Raw genomic sequence first — 26,950 nt, forward strand, 5'->3', positions numbered from 1 at the left:
AACCCAATAGCATTGCTTACAGCGAACAAGCACCCCCACAGGCTAAACCCCATCATCAAACACACCAAAGAAGCCCTACTGATGGTGGACAAACTAATGGAGCAGAGGATCGGGGGAACCAACTGGGAATCAATCTGGTATAACTCAAGGATACGATACCAGGGCAAGACATTAAATAACGAAACATGGATGAAGAGTGGAGTCACCACCCCAAATCAACTAGAAACGAAAAACTCCCCTATCACCTACCAGAATCTGCAACAAACCCATGACCTCCCAGACATAGAACTGTACACATTCCTATATATAAAAACGGCCGCAACGAAGGCGAACCTACACAAAACACCACCAACCATCATCAAATACATGGACAACCTGTTGTGGGTAGATGGGAGGGGCGTACCCTGGTTTTGGTTTCTGTTTATGTCCCCCCCGGCCTGCAGACGACTACCTTCCAGGACCTCGGGGGCGCCATTTTGGGCCTGCCGGAGGGATTGCTTATACTTGGTGGGGACTTTAATGCGGTGGTGTCGGGGACCCTTGACCGTTTTCCATCCAGAGATCTTCGTTGTGCGCAATCATGGCTCCCAAATTTCCTGAGCACTATGGGTCTTATTGATTGTTGGCGGCTTCTCCATCCCGCCCAGTGGCAGTACTTCTTTCACTCGGGCGCACACGGCAGCCTCTCCAGGATTGACTATGTCTTGACTCCAGCGGTCCAGGCATCAACCGTTTCCGGAGCCCGCCTGATGGCCAGAGGCATATCGGACCACTCCCCGGTCTGGGTGTCGTTTGACTTTGATGTTGTGGCAACCTCTAGACTAGTGCCGGTCAATCCTTGGTACTTTCGTAACGCCAAGACTCGTGACCTCCTAGCCAAAGCTATCGACCTGTATTTCTCTGAGAATACGGGTTCGGTATCGTCGGCCTTGTCTCTGTGGGAGGCCTTCAAAACTGTCCTGCGAGGAGAGGCCTTCTCCTTGATAGCCGAGGTGCGTAGACGCAGGGACGAGGAAATTGTGCGGTTGGAGTCGGAAATTGAGGACCTAGATTCTCAACTGGAAACAGACCCGACACCCGAATTGCTGCACGCCCTCTCCTTAAAGCAGTCGGAGTATCGAGCCACTGCCACTGACGCTGCCAAGGCGATGGGCAGGGAACAGCAAGGTAGGATCTATGACGCTGGAGACAAGGCGGGCAAGCTCCTTGCCTGGTTGGATAGGAGGGAGATGGCTTCCCGCGTTGTGCCCGAGGTCCTGGGTGAGGACGGGGTGGTTGTTACCGACTCCAGCGCCACTGTTTCGGCTTTTGCCGACTATTTCGAGACGGTTTACACCTCGGTCTCCACCTTGACTGAGTCGGATTCGGCCTCTTTTCTGGAGGGAGTTGAGCTCCCTTGCCTGTCGGACACTGAGCGTGACGACATGGACAGGGGTATTACGGTTGATGAGGTCGCATTTGCGATACGTTCTTTGCGCTCTGGCAAGGCTCCCGGTCCCAACGGTGTTCCGGTGGAACTCTATAAGATTAAGGCTGACACCGTCGCAGTGCCCCTGCGGCGTATGTTTTTGGAGGCCCGTGAGGCTGGTGAGCTTCCGCTGGACCAGCGATTGGCCACCATTGTGGTTATTCATAAGGAAGGGAAGCCCAGGGACCTTTGCAGATCGTACCGTCCGATTTCCCTGCTGAACGCCGAACCCAAGATTCTGGCCAAGTTACTGGCTAACCGGCTGGTGGGTGTGATCGCCGACTTGGTCCATCCAGACCAGTCGGGCTTTATACCCCACCGTAACACCGCCCTTAATCTTCGGAGGGTTCACGCTGTCATGGCGCGGGTGCACACACTCAGCGAGCTGACCGTCCTGGCCTCACTGGACGCGACGATGGCGTTTGATTCTCTCGAATGGAATTATCTTTGGGCGGTGTTATCCAAGTTTGGGTTTGGCCCCGACTTTATTGGTTGGGTCAGGCTTCTCTATGCCTCCCCGTTGGCCAATGTAACGGTCAACGGCCAGTTATCGGCTTCCTTTGCCTTGCGCAGAGGTACTAGACAGGGTTGTCCACTATCACCGCTCCTTTTTGCTCTAGCGCTTGAGCCGCTCGCTGCCTGGATACGCACCCACCCTGATATTTGTGGGATCAAGTGGTCACCGGGCTTTGAGGACCGAGTCTCACTGTACGCGGACGATATCCTGCTCTACCTCACCTCCCCCTGTCGATCCTTGATTGTGGCTTTTGACGTATTGAGCACTTTTGGTGGGTACTCGGGCCTAGTTATTAACTGGTCGAAATCCTATCTCTATGTGCTCAGTGGGGACACCCCACGTCTTCCTAGGGGTTGCGCGATACGGGTCTCACCGCAGGGGTTTAAGTACCTGGGCATCTATGTATCAACGGATGCCCGGGCACGATACACTAACAACTTGCTTCCCCCTCTTGCGCGCCTCAGACGCGATGTGGAGGGCTGAAACGATTGCCGCTGTCCTTGTTGGGCCGCGCAGCATTGTTCAAAATGGTGTCCCTGCCGAGATTCCTGTATGCGCTCCAGAACACGCAGGATCCCGTCCCTTCCAAATACTTCAAGGAAATTGAAGGTCTACAGCGGACCCTCTTGTGGGAGGGTAGACCGCGTATCGCCGTTGTTAAACTGACTATCCCCTGGTATGATGGCGGTATTGCTCTGCCCGACATCCGCCGGTACTACTGGGCTTCCCAATTGGCTGCTCTTAACCACAGCTTTTATGGGCCGGCGGAGAGCCCGGGGTACGCCATGGATCGATGGCTCCTGAACAATGGGATGTACTACAGGGCGCTATACTCTAGATCTCTGGATGGAAAAATGACTGGTCCCACCAAGACTGCTGTGCACATTTGGAGGGCCATTACGAAAGCACTGGGATGGAAGGGCAGACTTACTATGGCCACTCCACTTTATGACTCTGACTTGCTGGGCAGGCTGTGGCACTCGAAGGGTTTTGACCGGTGGGACCTCATTGGTATTTCCAAGGTGGCTGATGTGATGGCTAGGGGGGAAATCAAGTCTTTTGAGGTACTGAGAACTGAATTTCAGCTTGGTGCCACTGAGTATTTCAGATATGCCCAGTTGAGACATGCCCTTGCGTCTGCCCTGCCTATTGGTGAGAAGGTCCCCGAATCATCCCCGCTGGAACACAGGGTGCTGGACGGCCATATGCCTGACAGTGCCATTTCCCTGACCTACAAAAAGCTGATAAATGTTCGGACGGACCTGCTGTTGAATGTGAGAGATCAGTGGGTGCGTGATGGGATTGAGTTGGATGATGAGGATTGGCAGTGTGCGGTGTCTTCCCCCAAAGAAGTGGCAATCTCGGCTAGGCTGCGCTTAGTCCAATTGAAGATACTCCACAGAGTTTATGTGACCGGCCCTAGATTGATTCACATGGGGCTCTCCCTGGATGGTCTCTGTAGGCGTGGGTGCAGTGCACTGGCTACTTTCATGCATACCATCTGGGAATGCCAGGTTGTTGCTTCCTACTGGGAACGGGTGCATGTGGTCATGCGTGATGTGACTGGTGTGGATTTGACTGCAGAAGCTCGGCGCTGCTTGTTGAACGTGTGGGGTCCGACTGATTACACTACTGCTCAAACCCGCTGGGTCACACTGGGGTACATGGTGGCCAAGCGAGACATTGCTCAAAAGTGGGGTGCCCCAACTCCTCCCACCGTGGAACTGTGGAAAACCAATATGGACTGGTGCATGCTCCGTGAGAAGACTGTGTATGTGGCCAGGGGTAAGCCCAAGAGGTGGGGGGTGGTCTGGGGTGCGTGGAATGAATATAGAGGTGATATTTGTGTGCCCCCCGATATAGGTCCGCTGGAGGTTCGTCTCTCTCCCTAGCCCTTCCCTCCGCCCGACTTCCTACTTTAAAGGAATCCTGCTTTCTTCCCCCCCCCCCATTTTGTATGCATCTCCAGTATGGTTACTATAGAGAGCTAAATGGTCCCACCCGCCCCCTGGAATTGTGCATTGCCGCTCACGTGTTTTACCTTGCCACCTTCTTTCTTTATTGTTCTCTTCTTGTTGGTTTTTTAGGTTCTTATTTATAATATAAAATTAAACCTGATTTGCTCCTTGATTTGACTTGTGCGCACCTCTTCTCCGTTCTTTATAATGCTGCCTAGCCTCAGGGATGTAAGGCTGAATAGCTGTGTGCCTTGAATTTTCAATAAAGGTTTTCCCAAAAAAAAAAAAATACATGGACAACCTCAATGCCACAGGCCACCACACAGCAAAAATCTACAGACTACTCTGCCCCCAAACATCCACGCTGAACAAGAAAGTGATGAGCACATGGGAAGCACTGACAACAAGACAACTTAGCGATGAGGAAAAAAGCAAAGTGTGGAGGTCAGCCACAACTAACAAGATCATGACGCAACTGGCGTAAACGAAATTCTGGCTCCTTCACAGAATCTACTGGACACCGGCGAGACTACACAAAGCAGGAATAAGGGACACTGGAACATGTTGGAACTGCGACAAAGAGAACGGAAGCCTGGAACACCTCATTTTCGAGTGTCACAAAGTCAGGAACTTCTGGAAGAACGTGAACAAATTTATCAACGCCGTCACAGGCAAAGACATACCAATCAGTTTTGTTAGTCTCGCCACAGGGTTCATGACGTACTGCCTAGAAAACAAGGAGGAAAGAGACCTAGTGGACATCCTACTGACAGCAGCAGTGAAAATCATACTAACAAACTGGAAGAACACGGCCAAAGCCACTATCAAAAACTGGATAAACTGGGTCACCTTCCTCAGAGGCGCAGATAACATCACTGGCAAATTCTCGAAGGAGCACAAAGCCAAAAACGACATGTGGGAAGCTCTCGATGCTCAATTGGAAACACGCCGGAACTAAAACCAGCACCCCCCCATCTCCCCCCTCCGCTTTCTTTCTCTCTCCAGGGGGGGTAAAAATGCATACTGGAGGTCATGCCAAGCCTGTACCTTAACTATGTATACAGCGTACACCCAACCAACCCCCCCCCCCTGCATTAGCTCTGTACTGTTTGTATCTTCTGATATGCAATTTTATATTTTAATAAAATCTTTTGAAATAAAAAAAAAGAGCTTATCTTAAATGTCTTAACAAGTTCCGTCACGTCGGCCTTTTCAATAGGAAGGGGGAGCGAAACGTGAAAATAGAAGGGTTTTCACACCTGCTGAGAAATGGGTGGTATAGTGGGCAGATGGGTTGGGGTACTGCAAGAGTCTAGAAACAGCCAGTCAGTGCTGTAAATAAGGGATAGTCGAACAGCAGACGGTATTCACCCTGTCTGTGCCACATTCCTAGAGTATGCAGGGGCATTCTTATCAGACGAGCTTCTTAGCACAGCCGTACCGATCTGAGCCTATTGTCAACAAAACGTAAATGTGAGGGTTTATGAAGCACGTAATTGTGCGTGTTTTTCTGCAAACCTTAATCATGGTGAGTGTGTGTGTCTCTAAGCTGCTCCAGTGGAAGCAAGTACCTGGAATGAGTTCACCAGAAACAGTGACTTGGCAACGGCGCGCATTTAGTTTTGTCAAACGAGGAAGCATGGAATACCTCTGTATTTCTTAGTTCCAGGCCTAATGATGTAATGGCCTGACACGTCTCCTTCCTCTCATATATAATGCTCATGAGGTTGAAGCACCTGCTTCAACTAACATGTAAGCGTGGGGGAAGATCAGCTGTAGAAGGGGGTAATTGCTCTGCCGGCTCCACGTATCAACATATAAAAGGCGGAGCCTTCGCTAGAATTTCTGCCACCTTAGGAGAAGCGATATTTTACCAGCCTCTCCTCCCTGCCAATGTTGCCATAGTTTACTATGATTCTCCAGACTTTCTGTCCGGCTTGTTAAGGCGCCGGATTCGGCTGCGTCAATGGTTTTCGGCTCCGAGGGAGGACTGGCCGGAAAAAAAATGTAATAACTAAGACGACGAGATAGGTCAGTTGGTTGCGCGGCTTCTATAGATACCTGTAGCGTGTAACTTGCAGCTCACACTTAAAACAAGCTCTTGGCATTGCTGTGGGGGGGCCGGGCGGGAGCGCATTGACGGGGGAGCAGCAGCCTTTGATGTGCGAGCGCGTGAATGGGAAGAGCGGCCGTGGGAGGTGGGAGGGGAAGTCGGAGAGTGCGAAGTGCAGGCGGGGGGCGGGGAGTGGAGCCTTTAAAGTGTGTGAGGGACTGAGAGACTGATGGTGGTTTGTGACGTAGCTGGTTTGTGAACGCGCACGGAGCACATGCACTGTGGCAAATCCGCCGTTGGTTTCAAAGCTTATTTGGCCCTCAATACTCACTTAAGTGATAAATAGTCGAGACCTAAAAAGCACAGAGAATATATACAGAACATTACGATAGGAGGCGCAATGTAAAGGAGACGGAGTTAGAGAGAGGAGAGTGGGTTCGAATCAAACTAGCCCAGTTGAGGAAGAAGGGTGACAGCAAGTTCAGTGCACCTATGCAAGTGGAAGAGGTTTATAGCAGATCCGCTCGTCTGAGCGATGGGAAAGTTTGGTCTCTGGATCGGATGTCCAAATGCAACAAGATACTGCAGTGGGGTAAAGGAGAAGAAAGACAGGCAGAAACCCCCAGGCTCAACACACGTAAGTCATCCCGATGGGTGACGAAGAGGGAAATTCCGAAGATAGAGAAAGAGAAGAAAAAAGGGAGATGGCGGACAATCCAGACACCTTAGAACTCCCGGGAAGCAATAGTGGAACACCTCAAGGGAGAATCTACACGAATACGGAACAAGTCGGGGTAAGAAGTCCTCGAGAAGATATTGTGAACTCTTCCAGTACTCCAGTGAGACGCACCCGCGCTGGCAGAGCCGTGGTAAGACCGGCCAAGTACCGTGAAGGGAATGAAGCAACCTGCAGGTAGACTGAAAGACATTACTTTCCTTGGATTGTATAATCTGTAAAGGAGGGAGATATGTAGTGTTGCGCTCTAGTCGTGCGCTGTGACGTCAAGACGTAGAGCGCAGCCGCCATCTTGGATAGTGCGGAGAGCTCACGAACCGGAGAGTCGCAATTCTGGCGCTCTCCTTAAACGAATAAAGTAATTACCTGCAAAGTACTTATGTGCCTCGACAAGTGTTATTGGGGGTAAAGTAGATCATTACACAAGAGCAATTATAGGCGGGAGACGTCTAAAATAAAGCAATTTTTAGCGACAAAAAATGTTGAGGCATGGCCCCGAATCGGGTCTATTGAAATGTATCTATGTGCGTCTTAGACTCTACATATTATTGAATGTTTACCCTGCAATTTAAATGATTTGGGGAGTCAGCCTACAAAACTCTGTTACCGGTTGAATTTAAACTCATCAAGTTATCAAATTAAAAAAGGGCATCCCCGTAAATTAGGAGTGTTGACCTGTATGAATAAAGTGCAACACATAAGGCATGGAGCGTCATCAACAGGCACATTAAAAACTGAAATGTCCTACATATGAAAAGTGAAACTTCAGCAGCTACAGGACAGTCAGCGCTCTACCTAACTTAAACCTACAGGACACCACAGCACAAACCCAGGGAGCATGCGCACTAGAAGGATACTTATCAACGCTGTTGCCTTTTAACTGCGAGAACCAACATAGCAATTACATTTAATTTTAATCTAAATACAACGTGCTTCTGATGATCACTGGGAAAGGGTCTTTTACAAAAGCAACATTGGAAGTATAGTCTCTAAAGCCACTCTACAACACGTATCCCTCTAAGAGCAGGAACGCTTCTGTTGAGCGTGTTCGGTCAGCTGTTGGGGGTCAGACTGGGCATGCTCCGAAAGTTAGTATCCTTCCACTGAGCCTGCACAGTCCGAGTCTGAACCAATCACAGCTCTCCTACCTGAGTTACAGAAAGGAGGAAGGCGGAAGCGGTGTGTCTGCACCGCCGTCGCAGTTCTGGACTGTTTACAAGGAGGAGGAGAGGCAGGGGCCTCTGGACTATTTCTCTTCATACTCCCTATCCCATAGTTACAGCTCAGACGCTGACCATTCACGTACAAACTTTTCCAAGAATTATAGAAGAAAATGCCTCCTCAGAATTCAGATAAGGTGAGAAAATTCCTATCAAAGCTTAATAATGTGTTTTTCACGCATACCAAGACTGCTTTGAACTAAGTCACTATATCTGTTGTCGTCAGTTGGTATTTGTTAAGCGTAGTGTTTGACATTTCTGTGGTTTCTTGGCGCTGATGGAACATTTTTTTTACACGATGTGTCTAAAGTTGATTATTTTTACTAAAGGACGCATTTATCATCCGTCAGTCTTTCCTTTACTCGTGTGGTGCCCCCGTCTCTTGTCTTCGCTTCAGTGTCGCTGTCTGCCTTGATGTGGCAAAGCAGTACGATCAACGACAGACAGCATATTATATTTGTGTGAACGCGTGCTTTATTATGATGGGTCTGTTCTTACGTAAATTGTAACTGATAGCTCAGTCCTCCCCCAAAAACTACAGCCCCGTTGTCCAATGTAGCCAGTGCTGTAATTGGGGAAAAATATTTCCGAGAATTGGGCGTAAAAGTCTGGCAGAAGAAATCCAATTAAATCACCAGCCCCACCAGATTTTCTTTGGTGTTCACAATATTCTTGTCGCGGGTTCTCCAGAACGGAAGAAGAACGAACGGAGAAGTTGAAGTAAATTAAGTTATGTCTTTAATTAGAAACAGCACAACGAGCACTCCACAATGCAGCCCTCCGCTCCCGAGGTCCCAGCCTCAACTGTCGAGACTCTGAACCCTCCACACGTAACCCCTCCAGGGATTCCACTCCAACATTCCAAATACCATGGGAATAATCCCATAACAATTCTTTATTTGGAAACCTTAAACAGATTTCAATGCTTCATGTACTCAGCAAGTGACAGCCAACGTGTTTCGAGAAAAATTCTAATATAACCATTTCTTACTCAATCTTCGTGGTCTCGCCAAAGATGCTGCCTGATTTGCATGGCTATCTGAGCAATTCTCGTCTGATCTAATCATTTACAGTTGCTCCTAAGACGGCCATCGCTGTGCTATGGAACAGCTACTGTGGTGAATTCGGATGACTTGGCAGTAGTTCCTTTTTATGCATTTTGATCCTTATTATGGGTTATTTGAAGATCTGTGAAATATAATGCATTTGCTCCTTTTGAATTTGTTGTTGAACTGTGGTGTACGTTGGTCATTTTGCTGTTAAGATTGTGAGCTATTAAGTGGTTTCTGAAATAGTTTTTTAGTATTCATTCCTTGTGGATTGTTTATCTTTTTAGCGATTTTCAGTAGTGAAGGGAATCCTTTTCTGCTAATTGCTATGACACCTTTTGTCCCAGAAGAAGTAGTGATGTGGTATAACTAAATATGTGTTGGCTATTATGAAGGTGAACTATAGAGGCTCAACATTTGTGTGTGTACATTTTGTTTTAAAGCCGTTCTAGAAATTTCAACATTATTTTTGAATATTTGAAAGCACACTTGTACTGTAAAGTTAGACAATAGAGGCTCGGTGTAACTTCTATTGTACAGTAATGTTTTGGATTATCTAATGTTTTTAAATACTGAAAGGAATTTATTGTACAATAAAATCAGTGTGTTATAAGCATACATTTTTATTTATTGCTGGTTAACGCCCTACCACAATTTAAGTACCCTTGAGGAATTTATTAAATATCCAGCATTATTCTATATAATCAACCTGTGGCAGTATTTACAGGAATTAACCCCTGGGCTGTATGATGCTGGATATTTAATTACTCCTAATGTGGCCCACAGTTGTGATTATAGTTAAGTGTATAAACAAAGATTTCTCTTGGATTTCAATTCACCATATTCAACACGTAGCCCAAATATACTAATGCCACTATTGTTTCAGAACCTATAAACCAATTATAAACACATAAAGAATCTTACGTAAGTATTGCAAAAATGTATTTATTAAAACCATAATCAGTTATGAAAGCACTCTTTTAGCCGGAGGCAAATCAGTCCTCCGTCCGATCTGAAGGGGTTTCAGATCGCTCTTGATCGAAAAAGTTGTATACCGGTATATTCTCCCGATATGTTGTCACGGAATTCTTTAAGAGAAGGGGTCTGGTGTGTGGAAGAACATCCGGTACCGCTCAGCAATAGGAAGACTATATTTGACTATAGTTAAAACATCCAGATTTTTTTTTTTTTGTATTCAGAACCAACTTTATTATTCAAAAGTGCACTTGTTCAAGTTAAAAGCGGTTGCTTGTCTTGCATACCGTTTACAGCGACGACATGTTTTTTTGCCACATCAATTTTAGGCAAAGTCTTCAGGGCAAATGACTTCGCAAAGGCACCAGTATTGGACACACCATACACCGTTTTCGGAGACTGACAAATATAAAAACTCGACAAGAACACATTCCATCACTCACATCTCCCTTAGGGTCAAGAGACCTCCTAATACATTTGTCATGAAGATAGTATTCATATTTACCCTCGAAAAGCCATTGTTCCACGTACCGGCTTGCTTTATTGAAGTCACCTTAGGAACTCCATATGTGAGTCCTCTGGATCGATTAAACATTCAACTGTGATGTCAATCTATAAAACAATACATGCATTGTTTAAAAACACCAAGATAGTAGTACTCATGGAAACCTTTTCTATTTCGTAAATGTCCCCCGTACTCCTCTTTGTACATAAGGTCCTTCTTAACCAAATAGAGCAAAAGTTGTGCCCTTTTCTTTTTTCTTTTTTTATTAAAACCTTTATTGTACCTTCACACAATTACACGGCCTTTTGCCTACAACCCAAAGGGCCGGCCGCCAAGAATTGAGTAGTGAATGTTATGCATAAAGTAGGTCCATACTCGATCATGCTGCTGAAGAAAAAATGTGCATCACACGGCTAAGTGATAGGTACAGAACTGACGTCATGTTGCAAATCAGTAATGGTTTTGGTTTTCTGTTTTTTATGAAAATAACAAAAATAACAATAAGGAAATCACATTGCGGTCATCTAAAAGTAATAATGCTGTATAGCTTGTAGTAAAAGTCTGCCATCCCCTCGGGACCCAGGCCCCCTCACATCCACACTCTCCTCTCCCCTCTACACCCCTCCCCTGTCTCCTCAGCCTATCTCCCCCTCATCATCTGACTCCAACTGGACGTCCTCTGGCAGAGGATCACAAATTTCACCTCGGTACACATTCCATGGGGACCATATCTTGTTCCACTTCCCCGGGCATGCACGACTCAAGTATACCGCCCTCTCCGTCACCATTATTCTGTCCATATTCATGCACCACTGCGACTTCGTCAGTAGTTCTGCCGCCGCCCAACGCTGAGCGATATCTCTCTTGGCCACTATCATGCCTAACGTAACCCAAAGTTGGCCACATCTGGACAGGTCATTCGGTCCCCACACATTTAAGAGACATCGCCTCGGTTCTGGAAGTAGCGAGATCTCTAGAGTCTGGGACACAGTGCGCATTATTTGTCTCCAGTAGTTTTGTATGCGTGGGCAGTCCCAGATTGTATGGAAGAAGGACCCCTCCTCCCCACAGCCACGGGGACAGTAAGGATGTTGTATTCTGTGGATGCGATGTAATAGTGTTCTCGTGTAATACACTCTGTGCAGGACCTTAAGCTGTACGAGTCTCAGCCTAGCTGAGATGCCTACCTCTTTTGGGGATGCTAGTGCCTCATTCCATTCGTGTTCATCCAGGGCGTCCACTTCCCCCTCCCATCTTTCTTTCAGGGAGGTCAGTGGATCAGGGAAGTTATTAAGGAGTTTGCGGTATGTCAACGATGTCGCTCGTTCAATCATAAAGTCAGTGAGAAGACGATCCTCCAGCAGGGAGGACTCAGGTAGATCCGCCCGGAGGGGATAGCTGCAAGTAAAGCATGTCGTATCTGGACATAACGGTATGATTCATGTGGTCCCAGTTCATACAATTCCCTCATGCGGTCAAATGAAATTACCTCTCCCCGTTCCCACATGTCGCCCAACGTGGATATTCCAATGGTGTCCCAGTGAGAGAAGCCCCTACTATATCTCAAGTTCCCTAAGGCACGGGTATCCCAGAGCGGGGTAAGTTTGGTAATTTTCCCCTTCCAGCCCAGCGCCGCTAATGCCGTATGCCACAGCGTTGCAGTAAGTTTGGTAGGTCCCGTTAATGTTCGCACTCTACTCTGAAAACATCCAGATTTATGCTTCATAGTACCAAATGGGCGATTCTGTTTGTTGGGGTGATTTGTTTCTACATTAAATGTTTACATTAGAATATGTGGTGCATTCCCTTAGATTTAATATTATGCACCTACTATACTGAAGTTCTGAGATCATTTAACATTTATTTTGGGCATGTTTTGCCCACCTTACCAATGTTATTTTCAGTGATTTCCTATGATGCTATTTGTGTTCAGTTTAATTTGATGTCGCTTTTCAAAATATGTTCTACCTGTGCATCCCTAGCAGTGAGAATGCCATGTGAAGCACTCACTCAAAAACAAGCCAGTATAGAAGGGCCCACTGAAATCTTTAAGCAGCCAGCATGCATACATACACCCAGCACACAAACCAACCGTATTAGATACCAAATGATAAAGACAAATGAGTGTAAATCATTGGGTAGTGGGATAGCACATAATTACAAATTTCCTTTCTCAGTACCTCCTAATGCGCTCTGTCTTCTGGTTTTACAGAATTGGTAAGACATTCAGTCACTCCAAAAAAGCTTAGACTAAATGGACTACCCCTTCAGGCTAGCTTTGTATGGGACCCTTATCAAGGCCCCAATGGAAAGCCTTTTCACTGCTTACTGGGCATCATATAGCACTTTCTTGGTGGTTCAGCAACTGGCAATCTGCCTTTCATTTTATAATGCCCAAATCAGCTCTTTCTTTCGCCAGCAAAAACAGTGACAGTCCTCTGGCAACACCCTTCTTTCTTACCAACCCTTCCTTACGTGATTCATCGCCACATTATAACATGGGTCCTTTTATACTTCTGAGTCCTATTATTCTCTTCCCAAAATTAATAGCATCATTGCCAAGTAACATATATTTATAGGCTACAAAGCTGATCTTTATATTGGTTTTAGCCCAGAAACAGTCACTGTGGAAATTCTAGACAAAGCTCTTCACACAGTGGGCAAAGGAGCCCCCTGTTTGTTCATAGTTATGGCCACAATCCTTTCCCCTTCCTTATTCAGCCTTACTGTGGGTCTGCTGAGCCAGACCCGAAAGGATATGGTTGTCCTCTTAAACCAATGTGTGTATGACTCAGAAATCTACTTAACCCCTTCGATGCTCATGACGGAACGGTTCCGTCATGAGGCACAGTGGAGCTGTGCTGATGACGGAACCGTTCCGTCAAGACCACACCCATTGCTATTATCCCTCAGCTCCGGAGGGAAATATGTGCAGCAGCGATGAGGTTAAAACAAATTGACAATTGAGGAGAGCTTTTCTTAATTGCCTTGACAGATTATACAAAAAGATGTCTGAGAATTTCCTCATGCACTTTCTGCATTTATTAACTTGTGATTCTCCTCTTTACAAGAATACTTTTGACTCATCAAGAGCTAAAACTGTTGAATTCAAAATACGTCTATCATTCTTTCTCTCACTCAGTAAATCTGGAACTCAAAATCTCTTGACATAATGAAACAAACACTTCCCATATTTAGAAGGCACTTAAAATTCACACTTTTAGTCTCTTCTAAAGACATTACAGCTTCTCCTTACTAAAACCTACCATTGATCTACCAAATTTCATTCTAACCCATGATGTTAGGTCCATGTAAGAACACTACTTCTTCTGTACCGAGAATTGTATGTTACCGGGTGGCTGGTGGCATTACCTTTCTCAAGTATTCCCCTGTATGGAACAGCTTTGGTTAATTTTTAATCCCAAACAGTTCTGTTACTTACCTAGTGAAGTGCTGAGGCTCCCCCCTACGCTTTTTTCACTCAGTTTTTGCAATTATCTTATAGGTGGTCGATCTTTCCTATTTTTACAGTTTCTATCTACTCGCAGCTTGCGGAAAAAGGTTTGAAATCCATGGTTAAACATGGAAGATGATGCATTTCTGAAAAGCTGACAAAAGTCTGCATTTTGCGTGGGATCATTTGTGTAGATTCCTCATGATTTTCCCAAAGAAGCTAATTGTTGAAATAAAATAAATAGCGTAACTACTTATGAAAAGATAGAAACAGTGTTAATATTTTCATCTGTATTGTTTGCATTGAAGAATGATTTACAAAACGAATATGCCGTTACGTCCCTCAGACATTTCTGGAGTCAGCAATATATAGTGTTTGTAAGTTGCTTAAAAACACACAATAGCTAGAGCCATCAACTGAAATGTGGCTTACAAACTCCCCCCCATCTCCAGGGAAGCACTTCCAGTACTATTTAGCAAGGTGACATCGAGCTCCCCTCTGGAATCAGCACCTCCCCATATACTCGTACAAGGAGCCCAAGTTATCTTCCCCACACTACTGGACCTCCTAGAGTCTATCTCTCACTACTGGACCGGTCCCCCCAACCTGGAAACATGTGGTGGTCCAAAATCTGTTGAGAAAAATAAATGAATCTTAACCCCTCATGTCCTGGGAACTAAAGACCAATCTCTCTGCTTCCAGCCATGGCGAAGGTGCTGGAAAAACATGTTAACCGAAGCCTCTCCTTATTACTGGAAGAAAACTCTCTCCGTTACCCCACACAGACAGGATTCCGACCACAGCACTATACGGAAACCACACTGATTACAATAACAGAGGAGTTAAAAATGTTGCTGGACCAGGGAAGAGCTGCTGCCATTATCTTCCTTGAATTTAGCATGGCGTCCGATATGGTGGACCATGAAACCCTGATACAAAGGATGAGTGAAGCTGGAATAAAGATAATCCCTCTTAATTGGCTCACTTAGTTTCTAAAAGATAGGTCTTTCAAAATCTGTGAATACTCATGCTATTGAGACGTCCTCCCCCCTGAAGTGTGGGGTACCGCAGGGTCTGCCTTCAGCCCCACTCTTTTTTAACATTTATATGCTTCTAGCTGACATCTCACCAGCAGGATACAGCTTGATTCCAGTAAGGTGATGTGCACGGGACCCACAATGTGCACAGGACCCATATCAGGGCAACCTGTCCCACTTAGAACAATATACCAAAGCATACAGAAGGTGATGGTTGGTACGCTTGTACCCGATGATGAGCCCATAACAAGGGCAAAACTGGTCCTGTGTTACTTGTGGTCCAGTTCAGGGAGGACCGGGCTTGGCAGTTCGTGCTGGACTGTTCTCATTGGAGCAGGATCAAGACTGATTTGCATATGGCCAGATCCAAACTGAGATGGCATGGTTTGCAAAATAACAATGGACTGTGATTTGGCCAGAGTAATTATCAGTGGCTGAGATTAATTCAATCATTCCATCCATCATTTTTTGTATGCTTTAGTATGTTGCCCTAAGTGGGGCGGGTGTGCCCACATGTGGGTCCTGTGTACACTGTGTCAATGGAACCAAGCTATACCTGGCTGATACACTGCTATGACAATCCGGCCAATCGTTCTGCTACTGCAATCCACTGTGACTTGAAGTACGTGCAGCGATGAGTTTCAGTGACCTGAAACACCAAAAGCTATGAAGGATTGCTCCGTTCACTTAGAGAACATCATTGCTAAGTGCTGAAGTCATTAGTGCTGACTCTGCGAATTGACACAGTCAACACTTGACACACTCTCACAGTCTAGCAAAGTTCCTGGGCAGTTTTAGGTTTAAAGCATTTTATTAAGCATTTACAAAGAAAAAAGACAAACAGTTGACACATGGGAGCAAGCGTCTGTTACAGTCATATAATAGCGCACCCGTGCATTAGGGTCCTGTAAAGTCAATGTACATTCAGATGCAATAGCTGGGGCGTATGCTACCACAAGGTGCTCCAAAGTGACCAAACCCCTCAACTCCCCACCACCCCAAACCAAACCATGCCCCTTCCCCCCCCACCCCCGTCCAATGCCCCAATGCAGCACCCGCCCACCCCTCCAAAGACCGCTCCCTTCTCGCCAGTGCACTCACATCTAGGCTCGCAGGCCTTCCAAGTCTGCCAATGTAGTCCGCCTCAACAGGCGGAGCTATCTGGGGCACGTAAGCTCTGTAAATTCCCCCACAAGCAATGAGTGAAACGGTTGCCATAGTTCATTAAATTGTTCCACCTCTCCCACCACCATGAGCGACAATTTTTCCATTCCCAGGACATGCCATAGTCTATGCAACCATCCCGTGGTGGAGGAAAGTGTGGTAGTGCGCCAGTGAATAAGTATATTTTGAACAGCAGAACCCAGTGCTATCGCAATTTGCCTCCCTCTACACGACTTCAGAGGATACATCAGCCCGTTGGGCAAGCCCAACAGAACATACGCTGGAAAACGAGGCAATTCAATCTTAAAGTTGGAGTCAATCAAGTCTAAAACCTCTTTCCAGTAGGGAGCTAGTATCGGGCATTCTCATAAAACATGAGTGAGGGTACCCAGTTGTCCACATGCTCACCAACAGGTGGCGTCTATGTTGTGATTCATTTCGTGTAGCCTTTGGGGTGTGTAATACCAGTATGTGGATACTTTTGTGAATGTCTCCGTTAGCCCAGTGTGATATGCAGAGTGTCGTGCCCTATATGCAATGCTGTCCCATTCCTTACGGCTCAAGGATCTCCCTAATTCTCTTTCCCATCGTTCTCTACCTGGGTTGTATATGTCAATGGGGGAGGGCTGCAGGAATTTATACAAGTCCGAAATGAGTTTTTTGTCTGAGGTGCGTGTCACAAGCCATTTCTCATATGGCAAAAGCTTCTGCTCCGCCGACTCTCGAATCTGTGGTTGCAGTGCCCAATGACGCACCTGCATATAGCGCAACCGTTCCCCCTCCGGCAACTGATATTCTTTCCTGAGTTCCGGGAACGGGATGATGCCCTCCGGGCCATACAGATGAAAGAGAGCCCTGCACCCGGCCATCCGCCAGCAAGCAAAGGCCCCTGGTTCCGTGCCGGGGCTAAATTCTGGGTTATCGATTAGGGGCGTGAACGGAGAGGGGAAGGTGGTAAGTGAGTGAGTCAAATTCGTGGCATCCCACACCCTCAAGAGGGCCCGTGTGATACAAGATGCATATAGATTGGAAGGGCGATGTATTCGTCGCAGAAAGGGCACTTCTTGCAAGGTCCGACCCGCAACCGCCTGGTCCTGAAAGAGCCAGTGTTTGTCGGACTCCCATTTGCTCCACTCTACCAGATACCTTAGTTGGGCTGCTTGAAAATATTTGCGGAGGTCCGGTATTCCGAGCCCTCCTGCCTCTGGTGCCAGAGTGGCCAAGGTCCTTTTGAGTCTGGGTTTACGGCCCTGCCATATAAAGCACGCAATGTCCGCCTGAATCTGAAGCAGCCATCCCTTAGGGGGCTGCAGTGGTAGGGCGCGGAATAGGTAAAGCGCCTGCGGCAAGATGGTCATTTTCACCGCGGCAATCCTACCCAGCCAGGATAATGTGCCCTTGCCCCAGCGGCCCAGTACCTCCTTGATTTTAGAGCCTAAAGCGGTGTAGTTCGCAGCCATCATAGCAGGTAGTGTAGGCGCTAGAAGAATGCCCAGGTAAGGTACCAGATCTTTCGACCAATGCATGGGAAATCGCCTCTGCAAATCGGTTCTAGTGGCCACGGTGAGTGAGACGTCAAGGGCCGCCGATTTCCCCATATTCATCTTAAAGCCCGCAATGGCCGCAAAGGCTTCCATCTCATGGATGCAAGCAGGGAGCGACCTCCCCGGATCCTCCAACGTCAGAATGATATCGTCTGCATACAGACTGATAGTGTGGGTGTACTCCCCCATCTTAACTCCCAGGGCAATCAGATTTTGACGAATTCTTTGGGCCAGAGGTTCCATGTAAAACGCGAATAAGAGGGGGGATAATGGGCACCCCTGTCTGGTACCCCTTTCGATCGCAAAGTGATGAGAACTGCAACCGTTAACCCGTACCACTGCTGATGGAGACTTATAGCAATTAAACACCAGAGTGCGGAATTTCTCGCCAATGCCGACTTTCGCCAGAACTCTCTCTAGATATGGCCAGTGCACCCTGTCAAAGGCTTTCTCTGCGTCGACTGCTAGTAACCCTTCTCCGGGTATTCTGGAGGCCTTCTCCAGAACATGAATTACCCTCTTGGCGTTATCCACCGTCTGCCTCCCTGGAACGGATCCAGCTTGATACCAGACCCGGAAGATGAAGTGCTAAACGAGCCGCCAAGATCCCAGTGTACAACTTAAGGTCGACATTTAAGAGGGAGATAGGCCTGTAAGAGCCACATTGAGTCCGGTCTTTCCCCAGCTTGGGGATAACCGAAACCATTGCTCTAAGCAGATCCAGGGGATAGCTCCAGGCTCAGAAAAGGAGTTAAATAGGCGAGTGAGAATCGGGGCCAGTGTGGGGCAGAAAGTCTTATAAAAGAGGGAAGTATAACCGTCGGGGCCCGGTGCTTTCCCGTGTTTAAGCCTGGAAATGGCTGTGATTACTTCCTCCACTCGAATATCCCTCTCAAGATATTCTGCCTGCTCCGGAGCAAGGGAGGGAAGGTCAACCGAGGACAGGTAGGTCTCCTCTGCCTGTGCTGACGGAGGTTCGCCCCTATAGAGGTCGGCATAAAATCGACGGAGGCCGAAGCAGTCAGCTATTTGGTCATCTTCCGTCACCGACTCCCCGGAGGGCGTCGCTAGCTCCTTCACCAAGTGCTTCTGATGCTTTTCTCTAAGTTTGTGTGCCAGGAGTTTCCCACACCTGTCCCCACCAGTGTAATACGCATGTTTCAAGCGCAATGCAGCGTACTCCGCCCTGTCCGTATCCAAGGCCGCTAAAAGCTTCCTCGCCGCCTTCAGCTGCTTCCAGATTCTGGGTGCCCCCGTCCTCTGGTGAACCTGTTCCAGTTCTCGCACCTTGCCTGTGAGTTCCTCACGTTTCCGCTGACGCTCCCGATTCTCAGCTGAGGAGATGGCAATAAATTCCCCTCGGAGCACCACCTTCAGCGCCGCCCATTGCGTTGCTAGAGAAGTGTCACCATTATCATTGTGCTCCTGGAATTCCCGAATCGAATCCTGAATCTGTTTTACCACTGTCTGTCTATGCAACAAGGTGTCCCTGAGGCGCCATACCCCACCCCTCGGCGATATCGGTGGCAATTGAAACTCTGCCGTAACAGGGGCGTGGTCTGATAGAGAAAGAACCCCAATCGTTGATGCTATGGCTAAATCGTGGAACGGCTTGGAGACCAGGAGATGATCGAGGCGAGCGTAGGTCTTATGAGCGTGTGAATAATAGGAATAATCCCGGGTGGTGGGATACAAGGAGCGCCAGAGGTCATGGAGATCCGAGTCCTCCAGCTGGCGTTTGCCTATCTGTGAGATCTCCCCCGTCTACGGTCGCCGTTGTACGGACCTATCCAGGGAGGAGTCGAAGACCATATTCAGATCCCCCCCCTATGATGATGTGCCTATCTGGTGTGGCGGTGATATCCACCACCACCGAATGTAGGAAGTGTTCCTGGTGTTCATTGGGGCTATACATCGATCCTACAGTGAAAGTCAGTCTTCCGTACTTTACCCTATAAGCCAGGAGCCTGCCCTTCTGCTCAGAAAACTTATGTAGAACCTCCCCCTTGAACTTGTGGGATATCAAAACTGCGACCCCAGCAGTCTTAGTGGTGTTGCAGGAGAAGAATTGAGTGGGAAACTTATGGGAGCGCATCCTCTGGCAGTCCCTGGCCAGTAGATGTGTCTCCTGTAGAAGACAAATATCTGCATGGGTATTTTCCAATAAAGAAAGAACAGCCCTTCTTTTGATAGGATTATTTAACCCCTTTACGTTAAGGGTAACCACCGTGAGAGCTGTCATCTGTGTGGGTTAGACCAAGGCAGATGCAATGTGACACGGCCCGAGAGGGGTAGGCACGGTGTAGGCACGGTGTAGGCGATGTGTAGAAGCACAGCCGGGCTGTGATGAGTAGCACAGTTGCACTGGACTGACGCCGTGATTCCCTCCAAATCCCCCCACCCAGCTCCCAGACTGTCCAACCCTCCCCCCCCCCCCCCCCCAACAACCCCCTCCACTCCCCAACACACCCTTCATGCAATCAACCAAAGGATCTCTCCTCCCTCCCCCCAACAAACCCCCAAAAACCAAACAAGTATTAGTCCCAGTCATGCCCTCGGGCAAGTCTGTGGTGAGTTACCAATGTGGACGTCCAGCCACTTACCCCCTTCCCCACTTCCCCCCACCCTCCCGCCCTCCAAGACCCGAACCTGCTAATCCAGTAAGGCTGTGGTGTTCTCCCCCCGGAGCATCATTATGCTGTAAGAGCCACGTCACCGGTAGCTGCGTTGCTTATGGCAGCCTCGGAGACCGCGTTGGCTCTAATGGTGGGCGAGTCTGGCCTCCTGGGGTTGCCGTACCCCGTCTTCGTGACACCCTCTGCCAGCCGTCTCTGGGGCCGCGTCTCCCGCTCGGCGTGTTCGTGTCTTCCTCCTCCGCCGTGATCCCCAGGACCTCACAGGTGTCTTGTAGCGATCGAAGTTGGTGCATCGTGCCGTTCCATCTAAAGATGAGGCGGAATGGGTGGCCCCAGGCATATGGCGTTTCGTGCTCTCTCAAAAAGTCTGTGGCGATCTTAAAGGATTTCCGTTTTTGCAAAGTAATGGCGGACAGGTCTTGATATAGTCCCACAGAGTGGCCACGGAAAGTGAACCCAGATTGTTTCCGGGCTTCCGCCATGATGCGCTCCTTTCAATGGGAAGTCCAGAAGGAAAGCCAAAATGTCGGGGGGTTGCCGATGCTCGCCGTGGTGGGCCCACCCGATGCGCCCTGTCGATCCTGACCGGGAATTCCGGTGGTTCTCCTAAGATCGCTCGAAACAGGTCTTTCAGGTAGCCAGTCATATCTGTGCCTTCGTCTGAGGACGGAACCCCCCCGGACTCGAATGTTGTTTCGCCGAGAGCAGTTCTCAAGATCTTCGTTATGCATCTGCAGATCTAGGTGCTGTTTGTAGGAAGGTACATCCTGACTATGGTTGCCCCCAACTTTTTGCCCTGTGTTTTAGCTGGTTTTGGACATAGTCGACCTGGGATCCCGCCAATCAGGACCCCAGGCCTACTGCTCTCTCTTTAAAATGGATTCCATGTACCCTAGGTACATTTCCAATTGGTACTGGGCCACCTTATCAGACCCCGTAGCGCAGGGCATAGGTGTACCCAGGGCCGCCAGGGGCTGCAGCATGTATTATGCCACCCCTGGCTGGCCTCCTAAATTTGACACAACTGGCTGCATGACAGCTGGGGCGAAGTCGTGTAATCACACTTTGCTTTAGATATAGTAGCCCTATATCTAACCATACAATGGACACTCGAGTTCCTATCAGTCACTCCTATGGCAGGCCTTGACAATCCTGAAGGCAGAGTGCATGGGCTCGTGTGAACTAGGCTCTGGCCCGAGCCGAGCCCGGTTGCAGCTTGCGAAATCCAGACCCAATGGCTGTTCCATGATAACGCGTACCACATCGGTAACTTCGGTGTCGCGTTATCAAGACATGTCGAGTAAGGTGTCATACGAATCGGGATGCTGCCCTCTCACCAACTCTGGCGACGAGGTTAGCATTCCGCCCTTCTAGAGGGACACAACATGTACATAACTGTGAACCCCGGTTAAAGTTAACTGAAGCCTCAGCTCCACAAAATGGATGCTGCCACCACAGACACGTGTCTGACCTCCTGCTGCTGGGAGTCCTTCCAGCGAGGAGAGCTTGTCGAGGGCGGTGTTCGCACCGTCCCAGACAGGGTTTGTGTATTCTGGGTAGGTAGGGCTTTTGCGAGAAGGTGACTGCGGAGTGGCACCCCGGTGCTCACTACGCATCTGCCGGTCAGAACCAGTTCCAGGGGCACCAGCCCTGGCCTGGGGAAAGTCCGGCAGGGGAGAGGGGTGTAACTACCCCCCTTCCTGGTCCCACCCTTAGGGCAGGACCTAGTCATGTACCCACCCCTTTCTTTAGGATAAAGACCGGAGCGGGGACCCTTCCAAATTAGATCATCTTTGAATCAAGAACTACTTTCTACGAAAGGACACTCAAGACTCTTCTCAAGATTTCTCCCTTGTGACTAAGGAGTAGTCACCCTGCATCAGCGGGCACCATCTAAGAACTCTGCGGTTTGCTGCAAGTCCTTCCTCAAGGATCCGACGGCCCAGCTCGACGAGAACCGGCTTCCCTGGCACCTCTGACCTCTACCCACGTCATCAGCTCAGCTGTGATCTGTGGGTGCGACGAGACCTCGAGGGACCGGCCATCATCAGAACCTGCACGCTCTTAACCAGCACGACCATCGAAGCGATTCCCTGGTGAGTGCTCTGGGGTCCGAGAAGCCCCGACCCTGAGCCGCTCCAGCACCGAAGTGCAGTCTCCCAGCATCTCCACGATCTGCGTGGGGCCCTTCTGCTCGCTGCTCAGCACGTTGTCTGGTCACTAGCCGCTGGCTTGTGCCCTTCTGTGACGACATCCGACAATCAACACTGCTGGTCTGGTTGCTCCAGACTGGCCCTTGCTTCCATCTTTGCGAGAAGCACCCCGGACCCGCCTGGTCCACTCAAGACGCCATCTTAGGCCCACCACGTGGCCCTGAGATCTGCCAAGGCTTGTTGCCCCATCCTGGGCCCAGCGACGCCGACAGCATCATCCTTCGTGGGACAACTCGCACCTCCGCCGTGGTCGCCGACAACGCCTCCTGGTCCGTGAGACTGCCGAGCCTAGCGTCGCCCACTCACCTGGTCGAGGTGACGGCCAACCGGTGCCATCCTGGTACCCTCTGACTACTGGCTAGTAGTACGAACTTGGTCCCCTCTGCTTTCAGGTATCAACAATCTCTGATCCAGGCTTGGATCTCTACGAACTATTCATCACTGGTCGCCGGCCAGCAACTCCTTTTCTTCCGGCTCCTGGCTCGTCAGCGAAGACCCCGACGCCTGTAAGACTTGTGCAGCCGCAGCCCTCGTGGCTAGGTAACTCGGCATTTCGGTGCCTGCATAGCCTCTTTACTCTAGGGTCCCGAGTCCCTCGCTTCCGACTTGCCTTATCGGGTCCGCCCGAGACCTTAAACTTTCCGTTCCTCGGACACTTGTTTTAATTGTGCACTTGAAGTATTTTCCTAAGAGATTTGGTTTGTGCTTAGTACCCTGTCCTCATAAAGAGTCCAGGGCTGTTGTGAATCTTAATAAATATCCTGTTTATTTTCATAACACTTGTGTGGTGTCCTTTCACTGGGTGTTCAAGGGGTACATGTGTGGTAAACAGCTGGCTTAACGCGCCCTCTCGAGTCTTTAGCCTTAGACTGCTCGTATCCACGCTACTAGGATAGCTGGTCTATAGGTTGACTTACAACCAAACACCATAAGGGTCGTTGGAACGATACATAGCGGTCGCTAGAATAGCGAACGTTGCATATCGGGCCAACTTCTCACATTGGTGAGCAGCGGTTGGGATTTGAGCTTGCTGTTGTTTTACCACACCTATCCTAAGAATATCTTGTTGAAAGATCACATAAGTACTGTTAGTACATATAACTAAAGCTTAGAATACTCTGAGTTCTACTGAACCAGCTGTTGTAGCTCCTCAAGGCTTAGCACACCTTGGCTACAACTCTTAGCAAGGGATCAGTAGGTAAACACATAGTGTAGGTAGGTGCATCACTTACACCACACTAGAAACAGTATGTCGGACAAAGGAGGAAACTCTGAGTCTCCCCTTGTGTCAGTTGACCCTCCACAGGTCATCCCTTCAAGATATACTGTGCTGAGCTTCAAGGAGTTAAGACAGGTGTGTCACTCCCGGAAGATCAAGCAGGGGTCTAACCCCACCACGTCCTTTCTGATTGGTCTCTTGGAGACTTATGATGCCAGAAAAGCTGAGACCCGTCTTAGCTCTTCTAATCCAGAAGGAGACATGCCTCCCCTCGAGGGAACCAGAGACGATCCTGACCTCATCCACCTCGCAACTGAGAACGAAGATGTGGAGGATGATGAGGATGAGGATCCCTCTGGGGATGAGGCAGATAAGGGACAGGTAGAAGTCGTTAGACTAAGCAGGTCCAACTTAAGCAAACATGATAGTGGTACTGGGGGACCCCCAGCGCTACTGTCAGGTCCGCTTAACATTGGGAATGGACGAGCCCGATCTCTGTCGAGAGACTCTGGCAGATCCCTTCAAACCAATGGCTCTCGCAACTCTTCGCAAAGAGGGATGACGTCCCCTCAGCGGAGAGTGTACGAAGCTAAGGAAAGGGCAGCTAATCTGAGGATCGAAAGGGAAGAACTTGCCCTGGCCAAAGAAAGGCTTGCCTTTGCGAGAGAGCAACAGTTAAGTGGGGTAGTCCCCACTGGTGGCAGCAATGTACCTAGCAATAGGGAAAAGAGTTTCGATACGAAACACCTTGGTAAGATAGTGCCCCCCTTTAAACAAGGGGACGACATCCACAAATGGATTACTGCTTTGGAGAGGGCCTGCACGGTGCAAGGTGTTCCCCAGAGTCAGTGGGCAGCTATCTTGTGGCTCTCCTTTGAAGGTAAAGGAAGAGACAAGCTCCTCACCACAAGGGTGGAGGATGCGAACGATTACCAAGTCTTGAAAAATACACTCGTTGAAGGGTTCGGCCTAACCACTGAGCAGTACAGGGTGCTGTTCAGGGATACCCAGAAAACGCAGTCTCAAGATTGGTCTGACTTTGTCGATTGTGCCACTAAGGCTTTTGAGGGCTGGTTGCTGGGCAGTAAGGTTACTGATTTTAAAGGATTGTATAATATAATTATGAGGGAGCAAATCTTAAATAATTGTCAGAACCAGCTATTACATCAGCACCTGGTAGACTCTGAGTTGACCTCTCCACAGGAATTGGGTAAGAGGGCAGACAAATGGGTCAGAACCAGGGTTAGGCCTAAAAACCAGGGTGGTGACCAGAAAAAGGAATCAACCAAGCCTCAAGAGAGGGTGGGGATAAATCCACAGAGAAGACTTCCCAAGGGCCCCAAAACTCCAACAAGGGTGGTGGGTCCCAGAACACTCCTTCAGAGCAGAAGAAACCTTATTGCCATACCTGTAAACAGGTGGGCCATTACAAAAGTGATGCCAAGTGCCCTAAAAATAGCAGTAAGGAAAACATACCCCCAAGTAACACTCCCAGACCTCCTGTTACCACTAGTGGTAATCCCCCAGGTGGTGGGAGTGCCCCCAAGAATGTGGTGGGCATTACTTTGGGCAATCAGGAGGACTATGGCCTAGTCAGGTTCCCTGACCACACTCTTGTCTGTGAGACTGGCATGGGGTTTGCCAACTTCACTACTGGACCCCACATTTTGGGAAAGTATAGACAAGAAGTTTTAGTGAATGGTCAGAAAGTTGAGGCCTTCAGAGACACAGGGGCCAGCCTCACCATGGTGAGTGACCATCTGGTCCCCTCTGCTCAACTGACCCCTGGTTTTACTTATCAGGTGACAGACATTCATGGAGTGAAGAGAAGGCATCCCATGGCAGTAGTCAAGCTCAGTTGGGGTAATGTCACAGGGCCCATGAGAGTGGCAGTGACAGATAACCTACCTGTAGATTGCTTACTGGGGAATGACCTGGAACTCTCAGCATGGGCTGAGGTGGAGCAAGAAACTCATTCCAGAATGATAGGCCTATCCAGACAGGTTAGTGGGGCAGTAATAGCTGCAGCCCCAGTCCAAGCACCATTCCTCCCTGAAAAGGTTGGAAGGGCAGTGGTAGCCACTGCCCAGGCTCAGACAGACTTTCCAGAACAGGATAGGAGGGCTGTGACAGTCACAGCCCAAACACAGACTGAGTGCCCTCCTGAAAAGGTTGGCAAGGTTGAAATGGTCTCAGCCTCTACTCAGACAGATAGTGAGGTTGTGAAGCCTGAAACAATGGATCACTCCACTCAAACAGAGAGCATTGAGGAGGAAGAAGAGTCTTCCCCCTCCCAGACACTAGGTGAGAGCCAGCCTCCTCAGGGAACTGACTCTACCCCTGTTGAAGGAACTGCCCCAGAGGTAGTCAGGCCTAGCCTGGCAGAGCCCCTGATGGCAGTGGACCCTTCCCAGGTGGGACCCAGTCTGGAGCAGGTAACCTGCACCTCTCTACCCTGTCTCAGTCAGCCCAGGGCTGAAGAGATCAGGGAGGCCAGTGGTGGACCCCAAAGGGCCCCTTGTCCAAAAGAACCCCTTAATCAGAAGATTAGGATCACTGAAGCTGGTAAACCTAGCCAAGTGAAAATAGAACAGACTCCTGAGGGATCCCCCTTAAAAGTAGTTAGGGACCTCCCACAGCTGGACACTGTTGGGCACAGCCAAACCTGGGGCCTAAAAACCCCAAACCTGACCTGTCCCTCCAGTAAGCCAAACAGAGGGACTCAGCCTCCAGCTTTAGGTAGCCAGAGGCTGACCCTGAGAGCTCAGTGCATCTCAGCTAAAGAAAGAAAGGCACACCGGATGAATGGTGATTGGAGGAAGTTGAGCCCAAAGGTAGAGGAGCCTCACTTCAGTACTCCATCCCAGCATCAGCCTTCTTCTTTCCCAAGACACACCAGAGACAGAGATTCCCTATGGTGGAGACCCTCAGATACCCTTAGGGTGAGGGGTTGCCTAGTGGACCATGACACAGGGGGAAACCAAGCCAGAGCTGGTCCTTCCTTATATGGCCACTTAGGTAATAGAGGCTTACCTGGACAAGGATAGCCTTATCTCCTTTCGTTTGGGGGGGGGGGTTGTGTAGGAAGGTACATCCTGACTATGGTTGCCCCCAACTTTTTGCCCTGTGTTTTAGCTGGTTTTGGACATAGTCGACCTGGGATCCCGCCAATCAGGACCCCAGGCCTACTGCTCTCTCTTTA

General features: G+C 48.9%; 2 protein-coding genes across 5 annotated transcripts in view; one reads left to right on the forward strand and one right to left on the reverse strand.

The window, feature by feature from the left end:
• The first annotated feature begins 7,852 nt into the window (after positions 1-7,852).
• The window catches only part of LOC147662040 (uncharacterized), a 253,861-nt gene continuing 234,763 nt past the window's right edge, over positions 7,853-26,950 (forward strand). For 2 of the 4 annotated variants that reach the window (XM_086951162.1, XM_086951161.1), the window contains exon 1: positions 7,853-8,089. In XM_086951162.1, the coding sequence (XP_086807288.1) occupies positions 8,066-8,089 (24 nt within the window). In that variant the 5' untranslated portion in view covers positions 7,853-8,065. The remainder of the gene's footprint in view (positions 8,090-26,950) is intronic. The other 2 variants (XM_086951163.1, XM_086951164.1) reach the window with 1 other exon arrangement.
• Positions 9,832-26,950, reverse strand: part of LOC147662041 (uncharacterized) — a 39,444-nt gene continuing 22,325 nt past the window's right edge. Inside the window, exon 2 of the mRNA XM_086951157.1 lies at positions 9,832-9,890. Within this exon, the coding sequence (XP_086807283.1) occupies positions 9,832-9,890 (59 nt within the window). The remainder of the gene's footprint in view (positions 9,891-26,950) is intronic.

The sequence above is a fragment of the Lissotriton vulgaris genome, unplaced genomic scaffold, assembly GCF_964263255.1.
Source record: "Lissotriton vulgaris unplaced genomic scaffold, aLisVul1.2 SCAFFOLD_241, whole genome shotgun sequence".
Lineage (NCBI taxonomy): Eukaryota > Metazoa > Chordata > Amphibia > Caudata > Salamandridae > Lissotriton > Lissotriton vulgaris.